This window comes from Cibotium barometz, chromosome 36 (assembly GCF_041138505.1).
Source record: "Cibotium barometz isolate CiBa-2024 chromosome 36, ASM4113850v1, whole genome shotgun sequence".
In the NCBI taxonomy this organism is placed as follows: domain Eukaryota; kingdom Viridiplantae; phylum Streptophyta; class Polypodiopsida; order Cyatheales; family Cibotiaceae; genus Cibotium; species Cibotium barometz.
The window spans coordinates 20,994,810-21,020,406 of record NC_141081.1 but is presented as its reverse complement, the minus strand read 5'-3'; the positions used below and the strand labels follow the sequence as shown (position 1 = coordinate 21,020,406).

At 40.5% G+C, this 25,597-nt stretch overlaps 1 protein-coding gene across 1 annotated transcript; it reads left to right on the top strand.

The window, feature by feature from the left end:
• Positions 1-2,413: 2,413 nt before the first annotated feature.
• Positions 2,414-5,272, top strand: LOC147617612 (pentatricopeptide repeat-containing protein At1g06140, mitochondrial-like). The gene has a single exon (XM_086775896.1). It carries the CDS (start codon positions 2,649-2,651, stop codon positions 4,740-4,742), a length of 2,094 nt encoding a protein of 697 aa, XP_086632022.1. The 5' UTR covers positions 2,414-2,648; the 3' UTR covers positions 4,743-5,272.
• Positions 5,273-25,597: the final 20,325 nt, after the last annotated feature.

Genomic DNA, 25,597 nt, shown 5'->3' with positions numbered 1-25,597 from the left:
TAATGCCAGATACAAGAGAGAGATGGGGATGGCTGAATTTTCTTCTATCTTCTTCTCTTCTCTATACCATAAAACTAAAGAGATAAGAGTGTATACATACTATAAGGGGAAGTACTCTCCTACTATAACATACAATGGTCAATCCATATTGTGAACCCAACTATATGAGTTGGTGCTATAATTGTGCCATACTCTAGTAATCCAAATATGGCTGTCACATAGCCTATCATCCACCACTAGCGGCATATCAACCAAGCATATCAACCATAATCTCACCAACCATGCCAGTAGCATATGTGCAAAAGCTATCACATAGGTGGGTCATCAATGTCAATAGCAGTAGTTGAGCTCGATATCTTAACAATAGCTTTCTTTATAGTCTCAATATTCTCCTTTTGAAATTTTTTATTTAGCTCATTCATTTCAAGCAAGATATCTGTCAATAAATGCAATAAAAACTACACCTCGAAGATAGTGGCCATGGCTTATAGTGTAGCATCATGCTGCTTGAATTCTTCAAGTAATGCAGGCATCAATCTGACCTTTGTATAGTTTGACCTCTTGATAACATTGCACCTTCATGCATCCCTTAAAACTTCCAAGGGTCGAAGCTTAAATGCCTTCACAAGTTCATCTAAAGCCTTATGCCTTTTTGAAGATCTACCAACCCATGCAAAAATCTTTTTTTACAAATGCATCCATGAAAGAAAACTCATTAAATTGACCATATGATTCAGAAATCACAAGAGCTTCTCTATGTGCAACACAATGCACCCTTACAATAACATATGTGGAGCAAGTTCAGAAAGTTTTGTACGCACAACTTAGTTTTGTACGCACAACTTAGTTTTGTACGCACAACTTTATTTACACTTGTTATAGTAGAGGCACCATCAAATGCAAAGCCGATTAAACACGATACAGCTAAATCCACATGCTTTATTAAGCCTAATGAGATATCAAACTTCGTTTGAGCCTTTCCATCTTCTAAGGACAAAAGAGACACATATTTACAAACACATACACCTCTACCTTCATATAGTTAACATAAACAATCAAATGCTGCCCAAAGGTTAAATTTGTGCTATCATCAATTAAGATGGAAAAGAAAGGGCTCTTTAGCACTTCACCCTTTACCTCACTCTTCAAGCATGACCAATACACTTTCTTTGCAACTTGAATAAATTCCACTACCGAAGTTTGATTTATGTACTATAAATGATGAGTACTCATCATTTACGAACATGTTTAGGATACCCATGTATCTGAGAAAATCACATTATGGCTTAAAGGACTCTAACGACATGTCCCTGATTGCCACAAAGTACATTACTTGCATAACACTACTGATTCTTTGTTTTTCAACATTTATCATGAGCTCGACATGTTTTTGAATGGGGAATGTGTCAGGCCTCTCTTTTAGCTTCCATCATTGTTTAGCTAGCTTGTGAAACTTGGACTTTGCATGCTTCTGTAATGCTTGTTTCTATACAATGGTACTTCCTTCATTTGCAAAAATATTACCCATTTTGAATGTTGAACACCATTTACATTTCACTATTACCTTGACTGGATACACCCACTTATGTATAAATTTCCACTCTTGTCTGAAACCTCTCTAAAAGTCTTTCATCTTTTTCTTTGGTGGCTCTAAAGCAGTTTCATCTTTAAGTATTTCCTCATTAAGATCTATGATGTTCACACCTCTCCTATTTGGATTAATTCCAAATGCATCAGCTAGTGTTCTTTGTATTGTGTCCTTTCTAAGCCTAACCAAGTCTTGAGTTTCCTCTTGCATTTGTGTCCTTTCTAGGCATACCAAGTCTCGGGTTTCCGCTTGGATTTTCTTTCTCCATCACAACGTATATTACTAATACTATATGTTGGACTCGAGGCTTTAGCCCCTTGGCACTAGCCTAGGGAAAGTTGGAAATGGGAATGAAGCTACCTTGCTAGGTTTAAACTTTAACACGTATTTTTTTGGTCTTTTCTAAACGTTTTTTTAACATTATAATTATAACTTAACTCAACTTGTAAAAAAAGCAATATAGAAATATTAAAAGGAAATTCAGACATTTTGTTTTAAAAATATTGAAGGCTTCTTGTTTAGATTGGCCTTCTCTTGAAAGATGTATAGCCTTCAAAGTGTGAAGGCCAAAGTTCTTGAATGAGTTTTTTTAGCATGCTAAATATTTTCTCTGCCTTCCTATGAGGGCCTACAAGCCTTTGAAACTCGTTGAAGCCTTCGCAAGTTCACAACAATTTTGCCGATCGCGTGTTAGTGCAACAGTTAGAATGGAGTTCTAGAGTCTCGAAGTTGTGGGTTCGAATCTACCGTGCGAGCAGCGATAGCATTTGTGTGTGTGTGGGTGATAACACTTTCAAACCAAGATCCAAAAAAAAAAAAACAATTCTATTTCACATCATAAAATTTATATAGAGTATCCGTCTCTCTCATGCTTATGGAAGGAATGCGTCAGGGATCCTTTCCAGTGCTGCGACCACATAGAGACCACGCATGGTTCCACTATCTCATTCCTTGGTGCAAAGGTACTCGACAGCTGCTTTATTCTGCTCTGCTCTCTGAATTATGTTGGTAAGACTCGTGCTGCCCTTCAAGAAACACAGATTTCACGCATACGCTTACCATGGAATCGCTATGGATGGATGGCTGGCATAATCCAAGCTCGGTTAAAGACATGTCAAGACTTGAGAACACAGAAGGTTTTTGTACGGTGAGAGGAACGCACAAAGTACAAGAAAAAGTGGACACAGAAGGTTTCTGTACGGTGAAAGTATTGCGCAAAGCACAAGAAAAAGTGGGCAACACCGTTATCATGAGTCGCAGCGATGGTGACAACAACAGCAACATCATCATCATGCGTCGCAGCAATGGCGACAACACCACCACCACCGTCATGCGTCGCGGTGATGGCGGCATCATCAACAACATCATTAGAAGTTGTGGTGATGGTGACAACAACATCAGCATCATCTGTAGTGGTGGTTGGGATATGCTTAGCTTAGAGGAGGTGCTCGGCTCTCTGGAAGCAGGTATGCTGCCCCAGCTTTCAGCTGAGAATCTTGCATCCATTTCACTCAAGTGTGGAAAGGAGAAAAATCTTGCCTGTGCCTTGCGTTTCCATGCATATGTGCAAAAAAGCGGGCTCGAAGCTCATCGATCGCTTGGCAATTACCTCGTCTCCATGTTGGTTGATGTTGGAAGACTAAGGGATGCTCAGTTGGTCTTTGACAGGTTGGTTTATCGGAGTGAGTTCTCCTGGACTTCCCTTCTCACAGGTTATATCAACTGTGGGCAGTCACAGCATGCTCTCAGCCTGTACCAGAAAATGCAACAGGATGGTTCTGTACAACCTAGTGGGCATACTTTTGTGGCCATACTGAAGGCCTGTGCTAAGCTCAAGGATCTGGAAACAGGTCACAAAATACATGCTGAGGTTGCAAGAAAGGGGTGGCTTGAAAGAAACCTTTTTGTTTGCAACTCCTTGGTTGATATGTATGCCAAATGTGGCTCACTTGCAAAAGCCCAGGAAGTGTTTGACAAGCTTCAAGTACGAGATGTAGTGTCATGGAATGCACTAATCACAGGATATGTCCAACATGGGTTTGGTGAGGAAGCACTCAACTGTTTCTCACAGATGCAACATGAGGGCATCTCTCCAAATGCTGTCACATTTGTTTGCAGCTTGAAAGCTTGCGGCAGGGTAGGAGCCACAGACAAGGGCCGAGAAATACATGCCAAGATTTCCAAAAAAGGGTTTTTAGAGACAGACCCTGTTGTTGGCAGCACCTTGGTTGCTATGTATGTCAAATGTGGCTTGCTTGAAAAAGCACAGGAGGTTTTTAACAAGCTTCGAGTTCGAAACGTAGCCTCGTGGACGGCACTTATCACAGGGTATGTTGAACATGGGCACGGTGAGGAAGCACTCAACTGTTTCGAACAGATGAAATGGGAGGGAGTCTCTCCAAATGCTGTCACATTTGTTTGCAGCTTGAAAGCTTGTGGCAGCATAGGAGCCATGAACAAGGGCCAAGAAATACATGCTGAGATTTCTAGAAAAGGGTTGTTAGAGAGAGACCTTGTTATTGGCAACACGTTGGTTGATATGTATGCTAAATGTGCCTTGTTTGCAAAAGCACAGGAAGTGTTTGATGAGCTTCCAGTTCGAGACGTAGTCTCGTGGACTGCACTAATTGCAGGATACGCCCAGCTTGGAGAAAGTGAAAATGTTTTCCATACTTTTAATGAAATGGTTGGAGAAGGTGTAAAGCCAGATCAGGTCACATTTGTCAGTGTTCTTAATGCATGCTGTCATGCAGGTCTTGTGGAAAAGGGTCAGAAATTCTTCGAGATCATGAGCAAGGACTTTGGCATCATCCCAACACTTGAGCACCACACTTGCATGGTTGATCTCCTTGGTCGTGCAGGCCAACTAGACAAGGCAGTAGCAATGATCAAGGAGATGCAGTTCCTTCCTGATTCTACAGTGTGGAAAACTTTGTTGAGTGCTTGTCGGAAGTGGGGCAATGTGGAGTTTGGAAGACTCGCTTTTGAACATGCAATGCAATTGGATGAGAAAGATTCTGCAGCTTATATCTGTATGTCTGACATCTATGCAGATGCTGACATGCAGGAGGATGTGTACAAGGTTGATGCATTGAGGGTAGAAAAAACAAGCATGGAAGAAGCCAGACAGTTGGTGTGGACTGAGGCTTTTTAAATGGGCTGGCCAGCCTGGGTGCACATTGTGTGTGTTTTTGTTGGTGCTTCTACACTCACCACCCCTTTGTGGCCCCGCCCCCCCCCTCCCCGCATGGGGGGGCGGTTGCCTTTCACATTGTGTGTGGTAAGGGCCTGATGCAGGTGGAATTGTGAATGCATTTTTGGTGGAGCATAAAGGCACTCTGAAAGCAAAGCTAGATGACTCTTTCTGAGGAAGAGTCAGGTTGCTGGGTTAAATAGAGCGTAACAGGACAATTGTTGATAATGCAAAGAGGGACATATGTGGGAAACCGTGAGATTCTGTCTGTTTGATGTGCCCTACAACCAAAGGGACACCTCTATATGTCTTGTGACTGATATAATGATAGGGAGGGAAGTTTACCTGTCAGAGATGGAAACTGTTTTCCTGTATGAACCACATGGGTGTGCTTCCTTTCGAAGATATTAGATTCAAGAATGGGCCCTTCCTTTCTGTGGCAATGCCATGTATCATGAGTTTGAATACACTTCGAATACTGTGAATAGTTTATCAACCACATGGCTGTGCTTTTTCTCAAAGATCATTAGATCTTAGAATAGCCCTTTGCAATGACATGAACATGAGGAGGCCGAGGCCGTCATGTCATACGAGGAGGAGGGTGTGGGGCTAGCTCTTTGGTCTCTCACCTCCGTATTTCTGCAGTGCGAGTCCGAGTCCCAGCTCGATCTACAGGTCACTAGAGTCCAGGTTCTAGCAAGAGATAGGAGATTTGCACCAATATTACTGCGTGGCACATTTGGAGAGCTCAATGCAGCGATGCCATCGAAGGCACCCTCACCTTGCCAGCGGAGTCTATCTGGAGCATCTGGCTCGATATCATTCATACCCTCCGTGGACAGTGGGGAAAGCTTCAGGGTTGCTCAGACTGCATGTGGAAGCGCCGGGAGCCTTCCTGAGGATCTGGTGTCACAGTCCTTTTCTCATTGACAGGGGTGGTGAGCCCACTTGGCACTATAGACCACCTGTGTGGTTGTCTTCCCCTCCCCCCATTATATGAAATAGCCTTCTCGTCCTAGAGCGGCCAGCCGGAGGAGAAGAGCATCCTCCCCCTTTTATGTTTCTTGACTCTCACTCCTCATGTGGAGCCGAGTTTGTACTTAGCCATTATAGTTGTTTTTCTTGGTAACTAATAGAAGGATCTCTTTCCCGGAAAAAAAATGATGTGTACATGAGTCTTTGTGAGTTTCGAAAAGCCTCATAGCGCCGTCCTGGCAGTACTTCCTTTCTCTTTTTATGCGTTGTAAAGTAGTTGACTTTTTGGCTTGGTTTGATGCCTTGTTTTGTCTATCCGAATGATAATCTTTCCTTACATGGGACAGCTTATTGGCTCTTTCTGTTTGTCTACACTACGTTAGGCCAAGTTTATCTATTTCTGGTGTGGGGTTTAGTTTCCACACTCATGCATCAGAGCATAGGCAACTTGTGCCCACTCGTTCTTTTCTTCCAACTTTGTGTACCTCTGTTACATGCGGAAGCTTTGAGAGTCTTCTTTCAGCCCTAAACACCACTTAGAACATGCTAATGCAAAAACTCAGACAAAAGGGAGAGTAGAGAGAGAGAGAGAGTTGGAAATTCAGTATATTCATCTGGTACAAAAAGGTACATCTAAATCTTGCAGCCATGGGCTGCCTTCCATGAAAAGGTAGAACACCTATTCTAGTCCTAGTCTAGACCCACAGGGAGAATGAAAAACACAATGAGCCATGAGTGCCTTATATAGGCCTTTGGACATACTAGAGAGCTGGCCGACTGCTGGTCAGTTAGCTGACTGGACACATATTGCCAAAACCGTTCACAACCTGCCTTTTCTTGCAGCCGACAGCACACCATGCAGCCAACAGGTCATCTTGTCCTCTCCTAGTCCAACACTGTCCATGTCTTGCACTTCTTTGCTCCAAAATTTGTTCTAACTGATTCTTAAGTCCTTTATTTGTTGCCCTTCAGGACTAGCCTCAAAGAATGTCCATGGCAAATCTTGCACATGACATCCCCCTCCGCTAAACTTGATGACGGGATTCCAATCTGTTCTTGGATGACTGTCATCATCCCATTCTGTTCTCGGAGTCCCTCTATCATGCCATCCATCTCTGGCAACCCTTTTCACTGAAAACCCAACCCGGTCTCCAAATCCACTCTGACTCTGAATAAGATCTATGCAGCTGTTCCATCCAGTCCCCAATCCGTTCTTGCCCTGTCTCTGAACACCGTCTTGGTCTTCATTCCCGAGCAATGAGTCTGGCACTCTCACTCCACCCCTTGGAGGATCATCTTCCCTTGGAACCATTGCCCGAAAGCCTTTCCTAGCTCACAGGACTGCCATCCTCTTTGGGCTTTGTGGAACACCACCAACCAACCTCTTGGGAGCTCTTCCCGGTCTTGTGTTCCTTGCCTTGGGCTTCGTACCTGTGCACTTTCCTGTACCTTGGACATGTACACCTTCATATGGGACTGAATCAGGGTTTAGCCATGCTGAGCCTGATGCTTTGATACCAATGTTACATGCGGAAGCTCTGAGAGTCTTCTTTCAGCCCTAAACACCACTTAGAACATGCTGATGCAAAAACGCAGACAGAAGGGAGAGTAGAGAGAGAGAGAGAGAGCTGGAAATTCAGTATATTCATATGGTACAAAAAGGTACATCTAAATCTTGCAGCCATGGGCTGCCTTCCATGAAAAGGTAGAACACCTATTCTAGTCCTAGTCTAGACCGACACCCAAAGTGGGAGTGAATGAAAAACACAATGAGCCATGAGTGCCTTATATAGGCCTTTGGACATACTAGAGAGTAGTCGGCCAGCCGACTGGACACATATTGCCAAAATTGTTCACAACCTGCCTTTTCTTGCAGTCGACAGCACACCATGCAGCCGACAGGTCATCTTGTCCTCTCCTAGTCCAACACTGTCCACTCCTTTGCTCCAAAATCTGGTTCTAACTGATTCTTAAGTCCTTTATCTGTTGCCCTTCAGGACTAGCCTCAGAGAATGTCCATGGCAAATCTTGCACATGACAACCTCCTTGTGGCTAGCCATGGTTGCATGTCATTCATAATAAGCATATCCATCCTCTACTCACCATGCAGACAAGAGCAATGCACATGATGCCACGTCATGTCAACATCACTATCACGTGATTTTCAGTCCGATCCAATGTTTGATGACTCACATTCATCTGTCCATAATCAGCCATAGTTATCCATGCTACCCTATATGTAACCTTGAACATGGGCAAGCTGCAATAGCATCCCCACAATCACAATATATGTGATGTCTATATGCAAAGGATCTGTACACAGGTTCAATTATACAGATGTGTGGAATGTAACATTAGTCTCTGTTACCTCCATGAAAACTTGTTATATGCGCTTGAATTTCTAGAACCAGCCACACAGTCCTCTACTACACAGACTAGCCACTGTCAACTAGCAACTCTCTGCTGTTCCTCTTCTTCTGAACCTTAAACTTCCTGGAGTGAGCCTTGCTTCAGGATCCCCCCCCATTAAGACCATATAGCGTGCCAAACTCGCTGGAACACCATCAATCAATTCAATCTTACCAACACTTAAAAGAAACCTCCCTCTTTGCTTACCAGCAGAGATGATGAATTGCCCGTGTTACTGAACAAAACTCCCTTCAATTCTCTTTAGTATTGACATTTATAGGTGTCTCATTTAATGTATTTGATGTAAGGGGTGGGGAATTGGCGGGTGCGTCTCATTTATTACCTACCAATGTATGTGATATAGGTAGTAGGAGTGGATACGGTGGGACCCTTCTCCTCCCACGTGGGTTCTATTCTGGCCTACCTCTCCACAAAAGGTGTGAAAAGAAAGAGTGTGCATACTAACTCGTTTAAAAAAAGTATGTGAAAATTTAATTTTTTGAGCATAATGTTTTTTTTGGAATATATATATATACACATTTATAAAAATAAACTTAAAACCATGGAAGACTCATCCCATGGGTTAAGGTTATCTTGCCAATGAATCTAACACAACCGCTCGGATTGCCTTTAGTCGTATTTATAGAGCTTGTAATGTACAAGCTCACACCATATCAATTGATGTCTATAGAGCTTGTAATAAGATGTTGGATGGTGAAGATGAGGACTAAGAATATGAGACACTCCCCGAGCCTTTCAACTCTAAGAAGTAGATTCATGTTTTGACAACCATAGACACTCTTCCACACGTGTGAGTAGAGATCTGAAGAAATCTATGGCAATGGCTCTCACATGGGGGGGTTTGTAACAATGGATCCATCCTCTACAAAGGGAGCTCCCACATTTAGAAGTTTAGATTAAACAAACCCGTGCCCCAGACCCTCGCGACCAAAGAGGAATGGAGAAAAGTGGCTTCCACCTCGACTCATGTGCCAATACCACCTTAAAAAAAAGTCGGAAGAGTCTATGGACTCCGAGTAGCAAGAGGCAACACATTGCCCATGTGCAGTGGCCCTACCTGTCCATGTTCCCATTGAAGAAGAGCCACCCATGGTGCCAAACCCCAAAGAGAATCGTGTACACACTTCCGTGACATTACCGCCGAGCAACCCCAGGCCTCCAACAAGAGATCACCACGACCCCGCAACACTTACGTGACACCTATTTGCGCCACATCACAACACCTATGTCGCATCACAACACCTATTTATAAGCCAAAATTGGAAAGACATAACTCAATCAAGCATGATAACAAAGTCAATAGATGGTGTCTAAGCTTTCCTTGTGGAGAGGCAAACGATTTTTTTGCCCTTGTTCCACTAAGTGCACACGGTAAACTTTGTTCAGATATCAAGCTGAACTAGTGCAATGGACATTAATGACCTACCTGGGTGATAGCTTCCACACTTCTTATTATATTGGCATGGTTGGTGAGATTATGATTTATATGTCGCCAGTGGGGTGGATGAAAGTTGTGTGATAGCCACATATGGATTACTAGAGTATGACATAGTTATAGCGCAAGCTCATAAAATCGTGTTTATACTATGGCCTGACCATTGTGTATGTTATAATAGGAGAGTAATTTCCCTTATAGTATGTGTACTCTTATCTCTTGAGTTTATGGTTGTAGAAAAGAGAAGAGAATAGAAGAAAATTCAATCATCCATCTCTCTTTTGTGTCTTTCTCTCTCTCTTGTGTGTGTGTATTTGCTTACAAAGAGCTCAAGCTTTCTCTCTCCCCTACATTCTTTTTATCATATAAGAACTCTGGTTCATGTGAGAGTTGAGGAGGCAAGTAAGAGGCAAGAACAAGACAAGCAAGGAAGCAGTATACACAGATAAGGGTATTTCCATGGCAAGAACAAGACAAGCAAGAAAGTAGTATACACGGATAAGGGTATTTCCATATCTTTCTCTCTTTAATTTTGGACCAAGACCTTTGGTATAGCTGTGAGTGCTATAGGTAGACATGGAAGTCACTGTCTCAGATTGAGGCATCCTCCTAAACTTTTACACATTTTGGCATGATCCAAGCACGCTGCTAGCCCGTTTTAACACTACAAGTTTTTCACATGCACTTTGTGAAAGTGTTGATTTTGGTGCGAAGTTGCAGTAAAAATTTGGTTGCAAAACAATCTATACTGAGAATCTAAGATTTGCAAGTTGTTGCTAGATGTATATTTGTGTGACTATTCAATACGCAAATGTAGTACAACATGCATGCGGTACCATCTGTGTTGAAGATTGTAAGTGCAGAAGTATTTACAAGCATTATTTTGTAAGCATTAGGACATTTTGAAGGTCATTCGTAGGGCCTTGCAAGAAAATGGTCGATTCTTATTTTCTCTCTCTAGAAAAAATATTGAAATATTAAAATAAAGAGAATGTAAAAGTCATAAAAGTGTAGTCTTTGAGCCAGAGGTAAATTTTCTCCCAGGCGGCCGTCTTAAAGTTCGTTGGAACCTTCTTTGAAATGATACATTCGAAACTGCAAGAATAAAGTTCGTTCAGGAGGATATTATTACAAGAAAGACAGTTTGGAGGGAATTAGAACCTTCATCTCCAATTTCAAAAGACAAATACAAGCCTTCTCTCACCATAGCCAGTCATATTCTTTCACTCTGCATTATATAGTATACTTACTCATTCCTAGAACACTCCAATGGAGAACAACCATGTACACACTCATTCTATTAAAGAGTCTAATCATGAAAGCATTAAGAGAAAGTACCATCTGCACATTGATCTAGATAGTGCGTATGCGCCCATTCAAAAACGCAGAAGTGGACAACTATTGCTCTCATCAGATGTTAAAGATCATATGAGGTTGTCGGGGAAGCAACACATAGAACTTTGGTGTGATGGCTCCATCTATCCTATTGACCCCCGTACTGCTTCACATCCTCCCTTTTTAAATCCCACAACTCTCTTATGTTTTACAGGTGATGGCGCCACAGGCTTACTAGGATATTGCAAATTAATTTCTTACATGCAAGAAAGAGAAAGGCATTATTCACAACACTTAGTAAATGAGCTTCTTGGCTTGTCTGGTGAATGCAAGACACAGAAAGTTAGATTGGAAGAACAAGAATGTCAAATCAATAAACTAAGAAGTGACCTCCGTAAATAAACTAAGAAGTGACCTCCGTAAATATAGAGAAAAAGCCACAATCATTGGACGGCGCATACGGAAAAGAAAGCTCAAAAATGTCGAGAACTTGAGGCTCGGTTCTGGAGGCTTGAAGAAAATGGTTGGATTTACTAGAGAAGAGAGGGGAATGCCTTTTGCAATGAGGCATAACATCATTTGCAATGAAGAGAAGGCAAAAATCATAAAAAACCATAAAATGAATGGTAAAGAGAAGAATCTCCGACTTACTAATGAATTTGAGAGCTTTCCTTTGGCTTGATGGTTTGAGGGTTCTACTCTTGATTGAAACAAGAGTGGCTACCAATCTTTTGGAAGAGGGAAGGTCAAAAAACTAATGAATTATGAGTAATTTGTTGGACTTCTTTGTGATTTAAATATTCTCTATGTTAGTAATGAGTAGTGCTGTATTTGTAGGGTTGTTATACATCCTGACAAAGAGAATATCAATCCCAATCTTAATTCAGCAAAGCAACTAAAACCATTTGTGACACCAAGAATGGCAAGAGAAATGATAAAAGAGAAGAAGTTCAAGGTGGTTCAACGAGATATAGTGGATGAATTTGTAACCAACAATACAGTTTCAGTTGCGGATATTTAATCCGCCATGGATTCAAGTGGAGTCAGTCCTCATAAGGGTTATAGTGCCATCCAGAAGTCAGTGTCATCACTCCTTGAGGCCAAAGGCATTAAAGCAAACCTACTTCCAACACCTACAAAAGTTTGGAGACATAGGGAGGAATTAAACACAGAACAGCTTCACTATGTTGGTCACTCATACCACATTGTAGGAGAGTTTAAGGGAGAAGGTGGCAGCATATACTACAATGAACACAACAATATATTCATGGACTTGGAGCTCTTGCAAAAGAGAATGGTGGAGTTCTATGATATTACATTTGAGGAGATAGGAGGTGTACTTCAGTTTGTCATCAAGCTTGATGAGTGCAAGATTATCAAGGAGAAAAAGATGGAAAGGGTCACAATAACACTTGTGAATAGGGATCTTTGTAATTGTAGTAGGGATGATCCAAAGTATTTTAGTGTGCAGTCCGAGACAAACATCTGGTGGCTAGGTTCATTCCATGAATCCTTGTTTTGGATATTTCATTAGACACATATCCCCAATCTCATCAAAGAACAGATGAATGCAACCAGGATGCCCCATGTAGAGAAAAGGGGAAAATTTCAAGTCCAATGGCATCGCAAGGGTGACTTGAAGACTCTCAAGTGCTTATTTAATTGCAAAAAAGGGGCCAATGCAAAGTCTCCATGCCTTTACCTGCATGGACTCCACAAGGGTGATGGACTCTAAGTGGTGGAGACGACCACCGAACAGACAGGCGTATTTTCTCTTAGCATTTTCTTGAGATATAGAAGATATATTTCTATTCTTAAATGTATATAAAAATGATAGAATATTGCCAGTTCTCAAAGTCTTCAATCTGTTCATGTACTATATGTACTACGTGAACAATGAATTGGTCAATTCTCCAAGTTTAATGCTACACAACATACTTCATTGGTTGATGTATGTCCGTGGTTTAGTTCGATAAATTTTGATGTAGCTCAAATAATTCTAATGGCATACAATGAAGAGAGTAAGTGACATGCAATCTCATTTATAGTCCTAGTATTGTGACCTATATTTACTATATATTTTTGATGTTACTTCTGATACTCCTAATTGCATGTTGTAGTTTCACACTGGAGTTTGATCCTTTACGATATCGAATCCAAGACTTGTTACTTGGCCAATTCAGGTGAAGAATTTCATGGCACTGTGAGACAGTAAGTCCATACATTCAGTATTTATATATCGTAACGAGTTGGAGAGAGAGAGAGAGAGAGAGAGAGAGAGAGAGAGAGAGAGAGAGAGAGAGAGAGAGAGAGAGAGAGATAAGGAGAAGTAGTTAGAGAACTTTCAGTATTGACAACAATATTGTTTCGTGCAGATCGGTTAGAAAGCTAATAATTGCTCTCGAGGCCATAATCCAGGACACACTACTAGAACACACAAGGATTGTGAGATACAGAGTCCCGCAGCAACGGGATGGCCATAGTTGCGGTTGGAGGGTGTGCTATAACGCAAAGTTGCTGCTACACTTAGTTCTCTCGTTACCAGCAGAAAATGTAGGCATGCTCCTTTTTTGAATGATATCTTACTTTCCTTATTCTTTAACGACACGTCTTTTTTTTGGCTTTTTGTAGAATCCGCGATTATCAGAATACTCCGATGTGGATTTAGGACTGTTCAGGGAAGAGATCATTGAGCATATTATTGTCAACATTCATAGCAGGCCGCCTAATATCCCTGTTGCGTTTGTGCCCCCTCCACCATGGCCGCGACCAAGACCACCGCCCCACGGCAGTACCCCCGAACACAAGTCGACAGGTTTGTTGTCGAGCTTCCAGAATCTGATGAATCTGAAGACGTCAATTTGGAAGCTTCAACCTCGCAACAACAACCATAGCAAGCTTCAGTTCCAGAAGAGCAACCAGCCCAAGAGCAACCACCCCAAGAGAAACCACCCCAAGAGCAACCACCCCAAGAGAAACCACCCCAAGAGCGTCCGGAAGAGCAACTACCCCAAGAGCGTCCGGAAGAGAAACTAGCCCAAGAGCGTCCCGAAGAGCAACCAACCCAAGAGCATCCTGAAGAGCAAGCACCCCCTCAACGACGACAAGCCTCACCGCCCCAACAACAAGAATCATCCCACACACAATAGCACGCTTCGTAGGAAAAAATGAGAACATGCTATCAATGTTTTAAACATCCAATAAGAAAATGTAGAATATTTGTCTTAGTTTCTATTGCTCTAAGAAATACAAAATGTTGTCATGATTGATGTAACTATATGCTGTCAAAAATACATTTATCTCCATTTATCTCTATGTGATGGTCGTTTGCACCACGAAAACTTGCTTCCTTGTTGTAATGTCTTTACATTGAATGGTCCTTTCTTTTCTCCTTGGTACCTATTTCCAAAAATCAAAGTAATGTATATAAGTAATAATGATTATGGCATAATTTTGGAATGAATACTTTTTCGAGGTTAGATTATTGAATAACATACCTTATGGTCGTTGCATAAACACATAATCATTAGGCACTTGTTGGTCATCCTCATTTGCCAAGTCTGTTCTCACTTGACGCAGTGAGATTTTTGACCTTATATTGAGTACTGTCAAGAGCTCATGTTCAAACCATGCCTCTAATAACATCAATGGATTTTCAATGTCATCCTCCAAGTCCTGATCAATTGCTACAAGTTTTCCATTGACATAATGCCATCTCATATAATGAAAGGCCAAAATAAAATTATGGGAGCCAATCATATATTTACAGACAATAGATTTCCTATGGATTTTGCAGGTAACCCCATTTAATTCTTTCACATCCACATCCCAATTTTGACCTAAGAAATCCAAACATTTCTCTGATTTACAGATAAACATTGATAATGTTTTTTTGACCTCCTCGCCATAAAAGAAGTCGACAAAAACATGCAATGGCATAAAGACAACGATTTTCACCGAACGATTTGCTACATTTGGTCTTATACACCTCTACACGTCTTGGTATATCTTTAATCTAAAGCACTCACTTGTTTCTGCTATTGGTATTGGCCATTCTAGGACTATCGAATGAAGGCAGTGGTAATGCTTTCAAAGATCCATAACCTATAACACTATGAGGTGCCGTGTAAAATTATAAAAGAAAACTCCTCTCTCTGCTAAAGACCTGCTGGATGTTTCTTTGTATAGGTTCTCACTAATAGATGTATGAAAAACATCAAAGATTCCCACAATACTATCTATAGGCTACCAGTCAACCAAGTTTGAAGGATATATATCTATACAGATGAATACAAGAGAAGCATAAGTATAGAAATGAAACACATTACATAAACATAATATAAAAACATTTACTTACAATTTGGTCTATGGAGTGGGATTCCATTAGGCAAACATTGCAGACGTAGTTCTAAGTGCATGTAGGCATGTTGTATAAGGACTTCCTTAATGCTCCTACTTGTGTCAGAGAGTTTGAAGTCTTGAACTCTGCCTTTGCAAGTGTCGATGAACTCATTCTTTGTTTTTTTTTGCTTCCTAGTCTGCAACATAATCCAACTACCAATAGAGATTGTGGTAGGAATCCACCTTTGATTCTTGTCATTGACCATCATGATGACTCTATCGCTAGCAAAGCACAGTGGTGCTTGGGTAGCAACAACCCATTTATGCCCCAAGATCAAATCTGCTTCCAACACATACTCAACCCCCACAAAAAACTTGTAAGTGAGGGGGTTAGTTTCAATATACATTGTATGTTCAAAGTACCCCAAACATGGCATGATCAAGTCTTATGTGCCGTGAGTGTTGGTTGACCTAACAAATCCCATAGCTCGAGGGTCATGAGATTGTGTTCTCGTTTTGGATAAAGCTGTGCTTGAGCTATGGTGATTTCATTTGAAATTTCCAATCCAAGCAAAATCCTAGGGATCTTTTCACTAAGATATGTTGGAAATTCCAGGTCCTACAAGGTTTCTTCCTCCCGTAAAAGCAATTGTACATTGCATGCAAGAGTGTTCAAGGTGATTGTTTGCATGGATTCATCTAGTGAATACAATGATTCACTTATCCAAGGTCCGCCAAGGTGATTGTTTGCATGCAAGAGTGTTCAAGGTGATTGTTTGCATGGATTCATCTAGTGAATACAATGATTCACTTATCCAAGGTCCGCCAAGGATGACATCATACTCAAGGGAATCGAGGGTGACATGAAATGTAAATTTTATATCGCCACCATTGATTGTTTGAGTAGTGTATCTAAAGTAGCCAGGAACTTCAATGTTTTGTTCATTGGGCAAGACTATTGCTTGTCGGGGTGAGTTCAGGTTGTCCCAATGACACCCAAGTGTCTTGTCGTGATGTTATGACTTGCTCAAGGACTAATCAATGCGCGTTTGCGCTGAACATCATTTCTTGTAGAAAAATCCAACCATACCATGATAGAGTCTTCCAAAGGAACCATGGGTGTTTCGGTTAGTGTTTCAGCTTCAGATCTTGTGTCTGTTTCATATTCCCATTCACTTTGATCCTCTGTTTGGGTCTCAGCTTTTTCAAGAGTACCCAATGCGTACAATGGCACACTTGGCCCTCTGACAACTCTTAATGAGGGCTGTTTGGAAACTTGCAAATCCTCACAGGTTTATGTAGTTCTTTATGTCCTTGTATAACTGAGGTTCAGCCATTAAATGTGCAAGTGTTGATGTGATTTTGGCTTTATCATCAAAGAAGAGCATTAAGGTTTTGAGAGATTGTTTTAATCTTGTAAGGGAATTATCAAATTCCTTACGTGCTTTCTCAAGCCTACAGTTCGTATAGTCTGTGTCAATTGACTCTTTTGTAGCGAGTATGTCTTCCTCTTAAAAGGGAAAGCAATACTCCCTAGGCTTTGTATCTTGGTTGTTGGTTTAGGTTTAGCATTATGAGGCTCAATCATAACCGGTGACCCTGTAAGACATTCAATCATACTAAGCATGCACTCTTGAGCTTGTTTGTTGCGTTTTGCATATGTCATGTGATCATTATTATCCATTTAGGGTGGTTGGGTGGGTTCTAGTTTCTTGATTGGTCTATGTGGTGCACTAAGCGAAGAGTAAGCACTTGTCTCATCCTCACTTAGTGATGTAATAGAACTTGTTTCATTCTCTGACTTCCTTTGGTTTGTCAGTTTTTCACTCTGTTTACCCATGCAACGAGATCGAATTTTTGTTTGGGTTTTTGTATCCTGTGTTGCACATATGGGTGTTGAAGTTTATGTGGTAGTCTTTGATATGGATGCTTCTGCATCATGTATAGCTTTTGGCTCTATCATGTTTATGTCCCCTTTTGGGTTTATGTCTTGTAGTATAGACTCCTTTTTCCTGTCTTTTACTTCGACCTTGGTTTCAACAGTTTGTTGTCCTTTGTTTTTCTTGGGTGTTTAGAAGGTTTTGTTTTCTCTTTTGGGTTCTGTTTTAAAGCATGTTCTTCTACCCATGTTGAGGTATTGTCTTTTACACTCTTCTTGACTGTTTGTCGTGCCTTAGCTTGTAAGCTTGTAAGCACATTCAATGGCACTGTGGAAAATTGTCCATTTTGTACACTTAAGATGTTAAGAGCTGTATTTTGTGAGACAAGTTGCATTGAAGCAATTTATCTTGGGCAATCTTGGAACATGTGATCAATGCCACATCGTTCACACATTGGTCGCAAGGTGTCAGTGACTACGGGCATGGAAGTACTCCAAACTGTGCAGTCTGCCACCTTGTGAGGTCCATGATAATAGAAACACTGACGTGTCCGATTAACTGCCTCCTGAGCAGTTTCTACCCTTTGGACTATTTTTGTTTGGTGCACGAGAGATGGAGGTTTTGAGTCCATCATGGATGAAGCAAGACACTTTTTAGTATCATGGTCAAAGGTTTTACAATAGAGGCAGTAAAGAAAAATAGGTGCCTTGTATGCGCAATGAGGATTGGGATGGTCATAGTGATTACATTCAGCACAATGCATTTTGCTTGTCATTTTTATAGGCATTAAGGATGTCTAATTTTGAAGGTTTTCATCCTCTCTTAGAGATGTTGGCTGTAAGGTTTTAAGCAAGGCTGCATAGCATTCGGGGAATGTCAATTCCGACATCGATCTTTCTTTTACCATTACTTCACTTGGTTTAGATGAGGAACATCTCGTAGCATAATCATCTTCTAGCATGTTGTCATCTAAGCGTATTGCTTCTTTACAACATTGATGGAATGTTTCCATATTGGATACAATGATCAAGTTGTGTAAGCTGTTATTCTTTAAGCCCATCATGAAGCATCTCCTCAATTGAACATCGTTTAATTTTTCCCATGACTCACAAAATGTGAGTCCAAGAGTTTTATCCGAAGGATAAAATCTCTAATGGATTCATGTGGTTGATGCTCAATTGAACAGAGTTCTGCTACTGCACTCCACCGATCACCTTGTCTGGAAAAGCCATGTATAAAGGCTAATTTCAAAGTTTTGAAGTTGGTCTTGATCGTTGGCATCAATATGCGATGAACCATCGACTAGCTTTTCCCTCTATGCATCAAAAGCCATGTATAAAGGCTAATTTCAAAGTTTTGAAGTTGGCATCAATATGCGATGAACCATCGACTAGCTTTTCCCTCTATGCATAAGTTCAACGCATGTACCTTAGTGGGGCAGTTGGGATTTCCAAAGGCTTCACATCTTTGTTCAAACTTTTGAATGAATTGAATAGGGTTTGTTGTTCCATCATATTTGCCCATTATTTTGGAAATTTGTACGACCGTATTTCTGTATGAGTCATTGAGACCGTATGTAAGTGCTCTTATTGGAAGAGACTCACTGAGTCCTTGGGCCACCCCCCCTTCCTAGACTAGTCAGTATGTCCAAGGTGTGGGCATCCAGGAAAGAGTTGGTACTTATAAAATTTGCAAGAATGTTAGGCAAGGAGCCAAAGCCTAGTGGAATCGAAGTGACAGGGGGTATAAAACCCGATGACATGCTTGTTAGGCAGCATGGTCAATGGCATGGGGAGGTGAATTGGCGGCATGGATCTCAATGGCTCGAAGATGTCAGTCCCCATTGGGTTCAATCCTTGTGTACTTGCACGCAATCCCTCTATTGTGGCCATGTCAGTGCCTAAATGCTCCTTGAGCAATTACAGTTTTTTTTTTCTTTTTATACTTTCCCACAGTCCATTTACAGCGTCAAGAGGCTTGGCGTACTCTGCATTGGATCAAACGGGTGTCTGTTTGCCCTAATTAGCTTAGGCGCTATACACGTGAACGACTTAAGATATTTTTTCGAAAAAAGCGTATGCTAGGAACTTCCTAGATGGAAGAGGAGGTCCTAAAACCTATTTTCCATCACTGTCTCAAGACGAAAAAAAAATTTGAGAATTTTTTCCATGTTTCGCAGCAAGTTTTTTAGGGTGATCTAAAAGGAATTTTGAAAAACTCTGTATGAGAGAGTTGTAGTATTTTTGGAATACTACAACTTTGTTTTCGTGATTCGTCTATGATTTTGTCGTTTAGACCCTCAAAAAGTAGCCCGAATATGGGTCGTCGTTTTCACGTTATTTTTTTTACGATTTTTCGTGGTTTTTAGGCTGTTTTTTACCTCGATTTTTAGGTCAAATTTTGAGGCTGCTAGTCGAAGGTCAAAATGATCGATTTTGACTTCAGACGACCAAGTCCAAAGTCAAAGAGCTCAATGTCAGCTTTCCGATGAGCCCTAGAGCGCCTTCATCGAATATACAGTTTAGGAGATACATGCAGATTCAAACAGGGGTGGTATCCATAGTTCTTTTTTCTCCTTTTTTTTTGATGCGTGAACTGTTTCACGCCGTGCAAAACTCTTCACGCGTGAACCAGACTTCACGTGGAAATTAAATTTCGATTATTATTATTATTATTTTATTTTTCTAGTAGGAAATACGAATTTCTCTTTTTTGGAGGGAATATTTTTTGAATTTAGAATGAAAGGGATATGGGCATTTTCCCAAAAAAGGTAAGTGGAATCAAAAAAGTCAACCCTTTAATGACCACCTTACACCCTTCATAAATGACTCCCAAAATGGACAAATTGACAACTCATGAGCATCTTCTCATTGAATGCTCATTAGTCTTAAAAAGGTGATTAAGGATTAATCCAAGATTAATCCTTTCTCTAATCTTTCCCTCTTTTACACTAATCAAGAACTTTAATTAACCACTAATCTCTAATTAATTCACACAATTGAGCACACCATTGGATAGAGCAAGGAAAAACTAATCTATGTGCATCAACAATTGTATAAATTAATCTAAATTAGAAAATTAATTATACTCTTAGTTATAATCTTCTTTTTAAGACAAAATTAAGCAAAGAGAGTCAAATTTCTCTAATTGATCAAAAAATTGATGTGATTAGGTATTTTGATGCATCTAGATGCTCTCAAAACACTCAAAACCCCAATTTTGACTACTCATATGATCAATTTAGACCCCAATTAACACATTTTCTAATTTTTTAGCCTCTTGAACAAGATTAATCACCCTTAATGACAAAAACCAGTCCATTAAGAGAAATTAATCAAATTCAAGAGTTTTTTGATGGTTTTAAGAAATTTTTTGAGAGATTAAGCTACTCCTAATGCTTGCTAAACTCTAATCCAAATAATTTCAACAAAAAACTCACAATTAAACTAAAATTAATGATCTTAGATCTATGTTTAAACTAAAGAGAGCTAACATTCACTAAAAAATGCATTCTCTTGCATTGTTTGATGCAATGGATGCAAACTAAGCCTAATACAAACTATGTGCAAGCCCTAAGAACATGAAAAACCACGAAAACAACAACAAAAATAACAAATTAATCTACTAAAAATTAAGCAAAAAGCATTCTTTTCAAAAATAAAAAAGAGAGCTATTCTACACCAAATCTCACACAAATCACCATCAAATCCCCATCTTTTTCGTGGGAAACCACTAATCAAGATAATGGGCAATGGGTTATACGTAGATTAGAGACAAAACGATGGAAAAAGCCAAGGGATGGCTCCCCGCCGACAGCGGTGCCAAAAATGTTAAGGCTCACCCTAACCCTCCTTGAAACACGTCCAAAAAGAGCTTACCTGTGAACCGCAACTGTCATGAGGATCTTTCCAATGGCCGAGCTCATAACCCTCGAGGTCTCCAAGCTCTACAACTCCTTGAGAAGCAATTCCACCGCGTCTCCCCCCCACGAGCGTTGTCACACCGCCGCGTTGCACTACGGGTCCTCGTCCCTCCTCTCACCTCACCGCCGCGTTGCACTACGGGTCCGCGTCCCTCCTCTCACCTCACTTCACTCACACACACTCACTAGCATGCATTAGGGAGAGAGATTAGTAAGAGGATTAGCAAGAGCAAGACTCAATTGCACAATGGGAGAGTCTATTGTATTATAAGAGAAATTCACTTATATACATGGCCATAAGTGTTCACACACTTAAACTGTGGCCGACCGAGCACTTTAGGCTCATAAGAGGCCTAATACTATTACAATGACTACTCTCATGATATATCCATGAAGTACATCACTTAGGACTTCATCCTAACTTGCTACCACACGCTCTTGAAGCGAAAATTGCCATAAATACTCCATCACACCATTACGGGCACCCATCCAAGTTATAGGTTTGAACACTATTGCTTGATATCTTGAATGTATGACCCTTTAGTGTATCTATCGTGACTCCTTGATGTAAGATAATGGCAGTAGCTCTTGTTAATCCTAGAATTGGATTAACAGAAGTCATTCAAAAACTATTGCAGACACTCATACATATGGAAGAGGAAGAGATTGAAGCGTTCTGAAGCATTTAAAAACTCAGATGCCATAGAAGCACAAAACAAATAGAGAGAACAAAAGATTTTTGCTAATCATCATTGGACAGATAGATGTAACACATAAGTCTTTGACAATGTATGTTTCCATTCTAATGACTTTGGTAATTCCTGTGGTTCTGGTTTTCGTTTATACCTTAGCAAACAGTGTTTGCCATACTTTTCTAGTTCCTTTGGGTTCTCTATGCCTAGAGACAATGCTACTGCAGCATATGTATGAAAGTAACCCCTTTGGTTGCTGGCATAACCATGGTAGCATCCAAAAATTTCTAAGGCAGTAGACTTCTCTATCAAAATAATCTTCTCATAACTTTTAGAAATAATCATGGCACACCTAGGAGCAGGGACAATGTCTTGAATAAAAAATTTGCAACTCTGCCTTAGACAATTTGCTTAGGTAGTGAGAGAGAGTTGCGTCTGGCCACAGTACTCCCTTTTATGTCGCTGCTGCAAGAATTCATCATTGACTTCAAATGTACTCTACAAAACAAAATAATTAGAAAACATAAGTCTACATATCACATTCACACACACACACACAACACACACATACACAAAGAGAGAGAGAACCTGAGTCTCATCATTCACACACACACACACACACATACACACACAACACACACATACACAAAGAGAGAGAAACTGGCAATACTAGACCACATTGGTCCACTTTGAAGAGATCTACATCCAGAGGTCTCTGTATTGTTGACGTCTTAAGAGCAACAATATCCATAGACTTCGCCTCCTCTTCCTCCTGCACTAACTGTATCTCTTCCTTAACTTCTGTTTCCTCAAAAGGTAACTTATCTTCTTGGGGAATTTCATCTTGAATAGTACCTTCATACAGTAGTTCTTCACCCCTTTCAGGAAGCTCTTTATAGAGGCGGTGCAAGTAGCAGAGGAATCCAAATGGCTCATACAATAGCTTGTAGAGCAACTTAAGTGCAAGGTACACCAAGTAGGCTTATAGGAAGATGGGAGTTCCTGGTACTTCTTGTATAGAAAACTGTTTGCCTTCTTGCTTCGTGCACAATCCAGCAAGTGCACATAAGCCTGATTGTTTAGCAGCAGCCTTCCTTTGGATACTAATTTTTTGAAACCGTCCTTGTGTTTTGACAGGTACTCTGCATGCTGGTCCAAAATTGACTCCACTGGCAAAGGCTTGTTAAACATCTTAGCAATAATGTGAAAGTCGTCAGCAGCTCCCGCATTACAAACAAAATAAAAAAGTTTCTCATCAATTAGAGGAGCAAGATCATTGCTCTCAAAAATTTCCTCCTTCTTTTGCTTCATGTTAGTTCTAAGATGTTGCTCCTTCTTCTTCTGCTTCTTCCTCTTCGGCTTCTTCATACAAGAAAAGGTTCGAGTCATGCAATATAAAGTTCATCCTAAATCCATTGAATGGTTGCCAAAGGATGGTAGTATTGAATTATGTAACAAGTATAATGCTGGTAACATAATACTACTGACAGGGGTTCCATGTGTTGTTCCAATGTTTGAGTACATTAAGGCTCACTTAGAGGTGATAAAAGGAATTAAGGATTACATAACGCTATTGGAAAAGATGGGTTGATGTTCAAGGCACTTGATGAAGCTTTTACCTTGTACATCCACCTCTAGCGATTGAGTATTGGGAGACCATGGTTCAGACACTAGAGAGAGACCAAGTTCCAGGAAAGAGGCTTCTATCAGAACTTTTGGCGAAGAACTCTAGGCTCACATATGTGGATAATAAAATTGTTGATATTGATGATGAATTCTTGGGATTAGAGGAATCGATGATATATCACAAAGCAGAAGGCCAAAGCACGCTTTTTCAGCCCATGGTTGATATTAAAAAGGGAGACTTTGTTCCTATTCGACCATCAGAACCAATATATCCTATATGGTTGGGTGTAGCTCAAAGTAACATAGATGTGAACAGATTATTTGAAAACTACAAGTGGATTTTAGTATAATATTGGACACATGTATGAAAAAGAGAAATGTTAGTGATGCTGAGGTTTATAGAGATAGTTGGAACAAATTTTGGATATGTAACAAGAAGGATCCTATGTGTTGAGATCTATCAGACATGACAGTTTTTGCGTGGGTCACTAAGGAAAAAAGGTATCATAAAAGATTAACATTCTAGCAAATGTATGTGCTAAGGCAAAGTTTGGCAACATCCAATGACTATGATGAAGGCCAATGAGTTTAGATTATTAGAGTACTGGTTTCCAAGCACAACCATCTATCTCTAAAAAGGACCTGAAAGGAAAATCCCCAGAGTCAATGCCTCTTCATCAACCAACCTCACTAAAGGAGAAGGCTGCATGCTCAAGTCTCATCATCAATAGCCACTCTGCAAGAGACTCAAGCCTTATCATCAACAACGCCCATGAGTCTTAAACCCACACCCTCAGCTCCAACCAATGTGAAGGAAGTCGCAAATCTTTCATTTTCACTAAAAAGAAAATTCCACCATAACAACCAAAATCAAGGTATCTTAATGGTATTAAAATGTGGGTGAAGAAGCAGCTACTTGTAGCTCAGGGCTACTATGAAGGTGCCAGTCCAATTTGGGTTCCTCGACAATAAAAGCCTCTTCCTTAATGCAACACTCAAAGACCAAGGAAGAATAAAAGTACTCTTCTTTTCTTTTCTTGTTTGTTAATAAACATTTTGCAGAGATCTCAGCTAAACAAGAGCAGCAACCACGCTCAGTATAAACACTAAAATGATTCATTTTCATAACTCTCGTAAATTGAATGATTCTAGAAAAATGTGCATAAAATTGTCCACAAAAAAGACTAAGCGAGTTCCTCAAAGAACTTCGGCAACTCAACAAGTGTGGGTACGCAAGCTCAAGGGTACTACCATGGTAATACCAAAGCTTGGATTCCCAAGTGCATCAAGAAGTGCCCCAAGCTTACTCAAAAAAAGAAGCCTCAAAGGCATCAACCATTATCATCAAAGATGGGTGTTTGTGAAGATGCTTCAACAACAAGGATATTATGATGGTAATACCATCATATGGTTCCCAAGATCGAACAAAGTGAAGAAAACCTCACCACTGACTTCAATTCCAAAAACTTTCCTCGTTTGACAAGAATGGAGACTCAAGCAAGCCACTCAACCTCTCTCGTGCATTATAACACCTACACAAGAGCTTGTGTGTTCGGTCAACCCCAATGGCAACCAACCACAAGCTTTACCTACCGCCTCGACAACACTTGAGCCACAAATTCAAGAATCAATACCCACATCTGAAAAAGAGACTTATGAGCGCATCAAGAAAAACTCACAATGCTCTTTTCACCCCTCTAGATGAGAAGCATGAGTGCAGAAGCTAAGTAGTAGACATAAGAACCTATTATCTCTAAAAGGAGAATCGCCCACAAGAACAGAAGCTAAGTAGTAGACATAAGAACCTATTATCTCTAAAAGGAGAATCGCCCACAAGAACTTGTTGCTCACAGGGTGGTAACCAAAAAAAGAAAAAGAAAAAGAAAGAAAGACAAAAACAAAAAGAAGTCACAGTATGGCCTACTTAAAAATGGTAGAATATCACAAGAAACTCCCGACAATCTTCAATAGCCTTTACATTTTTGTTAAGCTTATAGCTTACTATTCTTTTGGCTAAGCTAATATAGCAACTGCTCCATGAGTACATATCCATACTCATGCAATGGAGAACATTTACACCGGAGCCTCACAATCAATAACCTTCCAAGTACATCTCTGGATGGGGAGGCCATGGTGGGCGATAGCCTGGTCAATGGTACAACCCATAAACTAGAATTTTC

Excerpts from the sequence above, each read along its gene's own strand:
- LOC147617612 (XM_086775896.1), top strand. The coding sequence starts at position 2,649 with ATGGAATCGCTATGGATGGATGGCTGGCATAATCCAAGCTCGGTTAAA.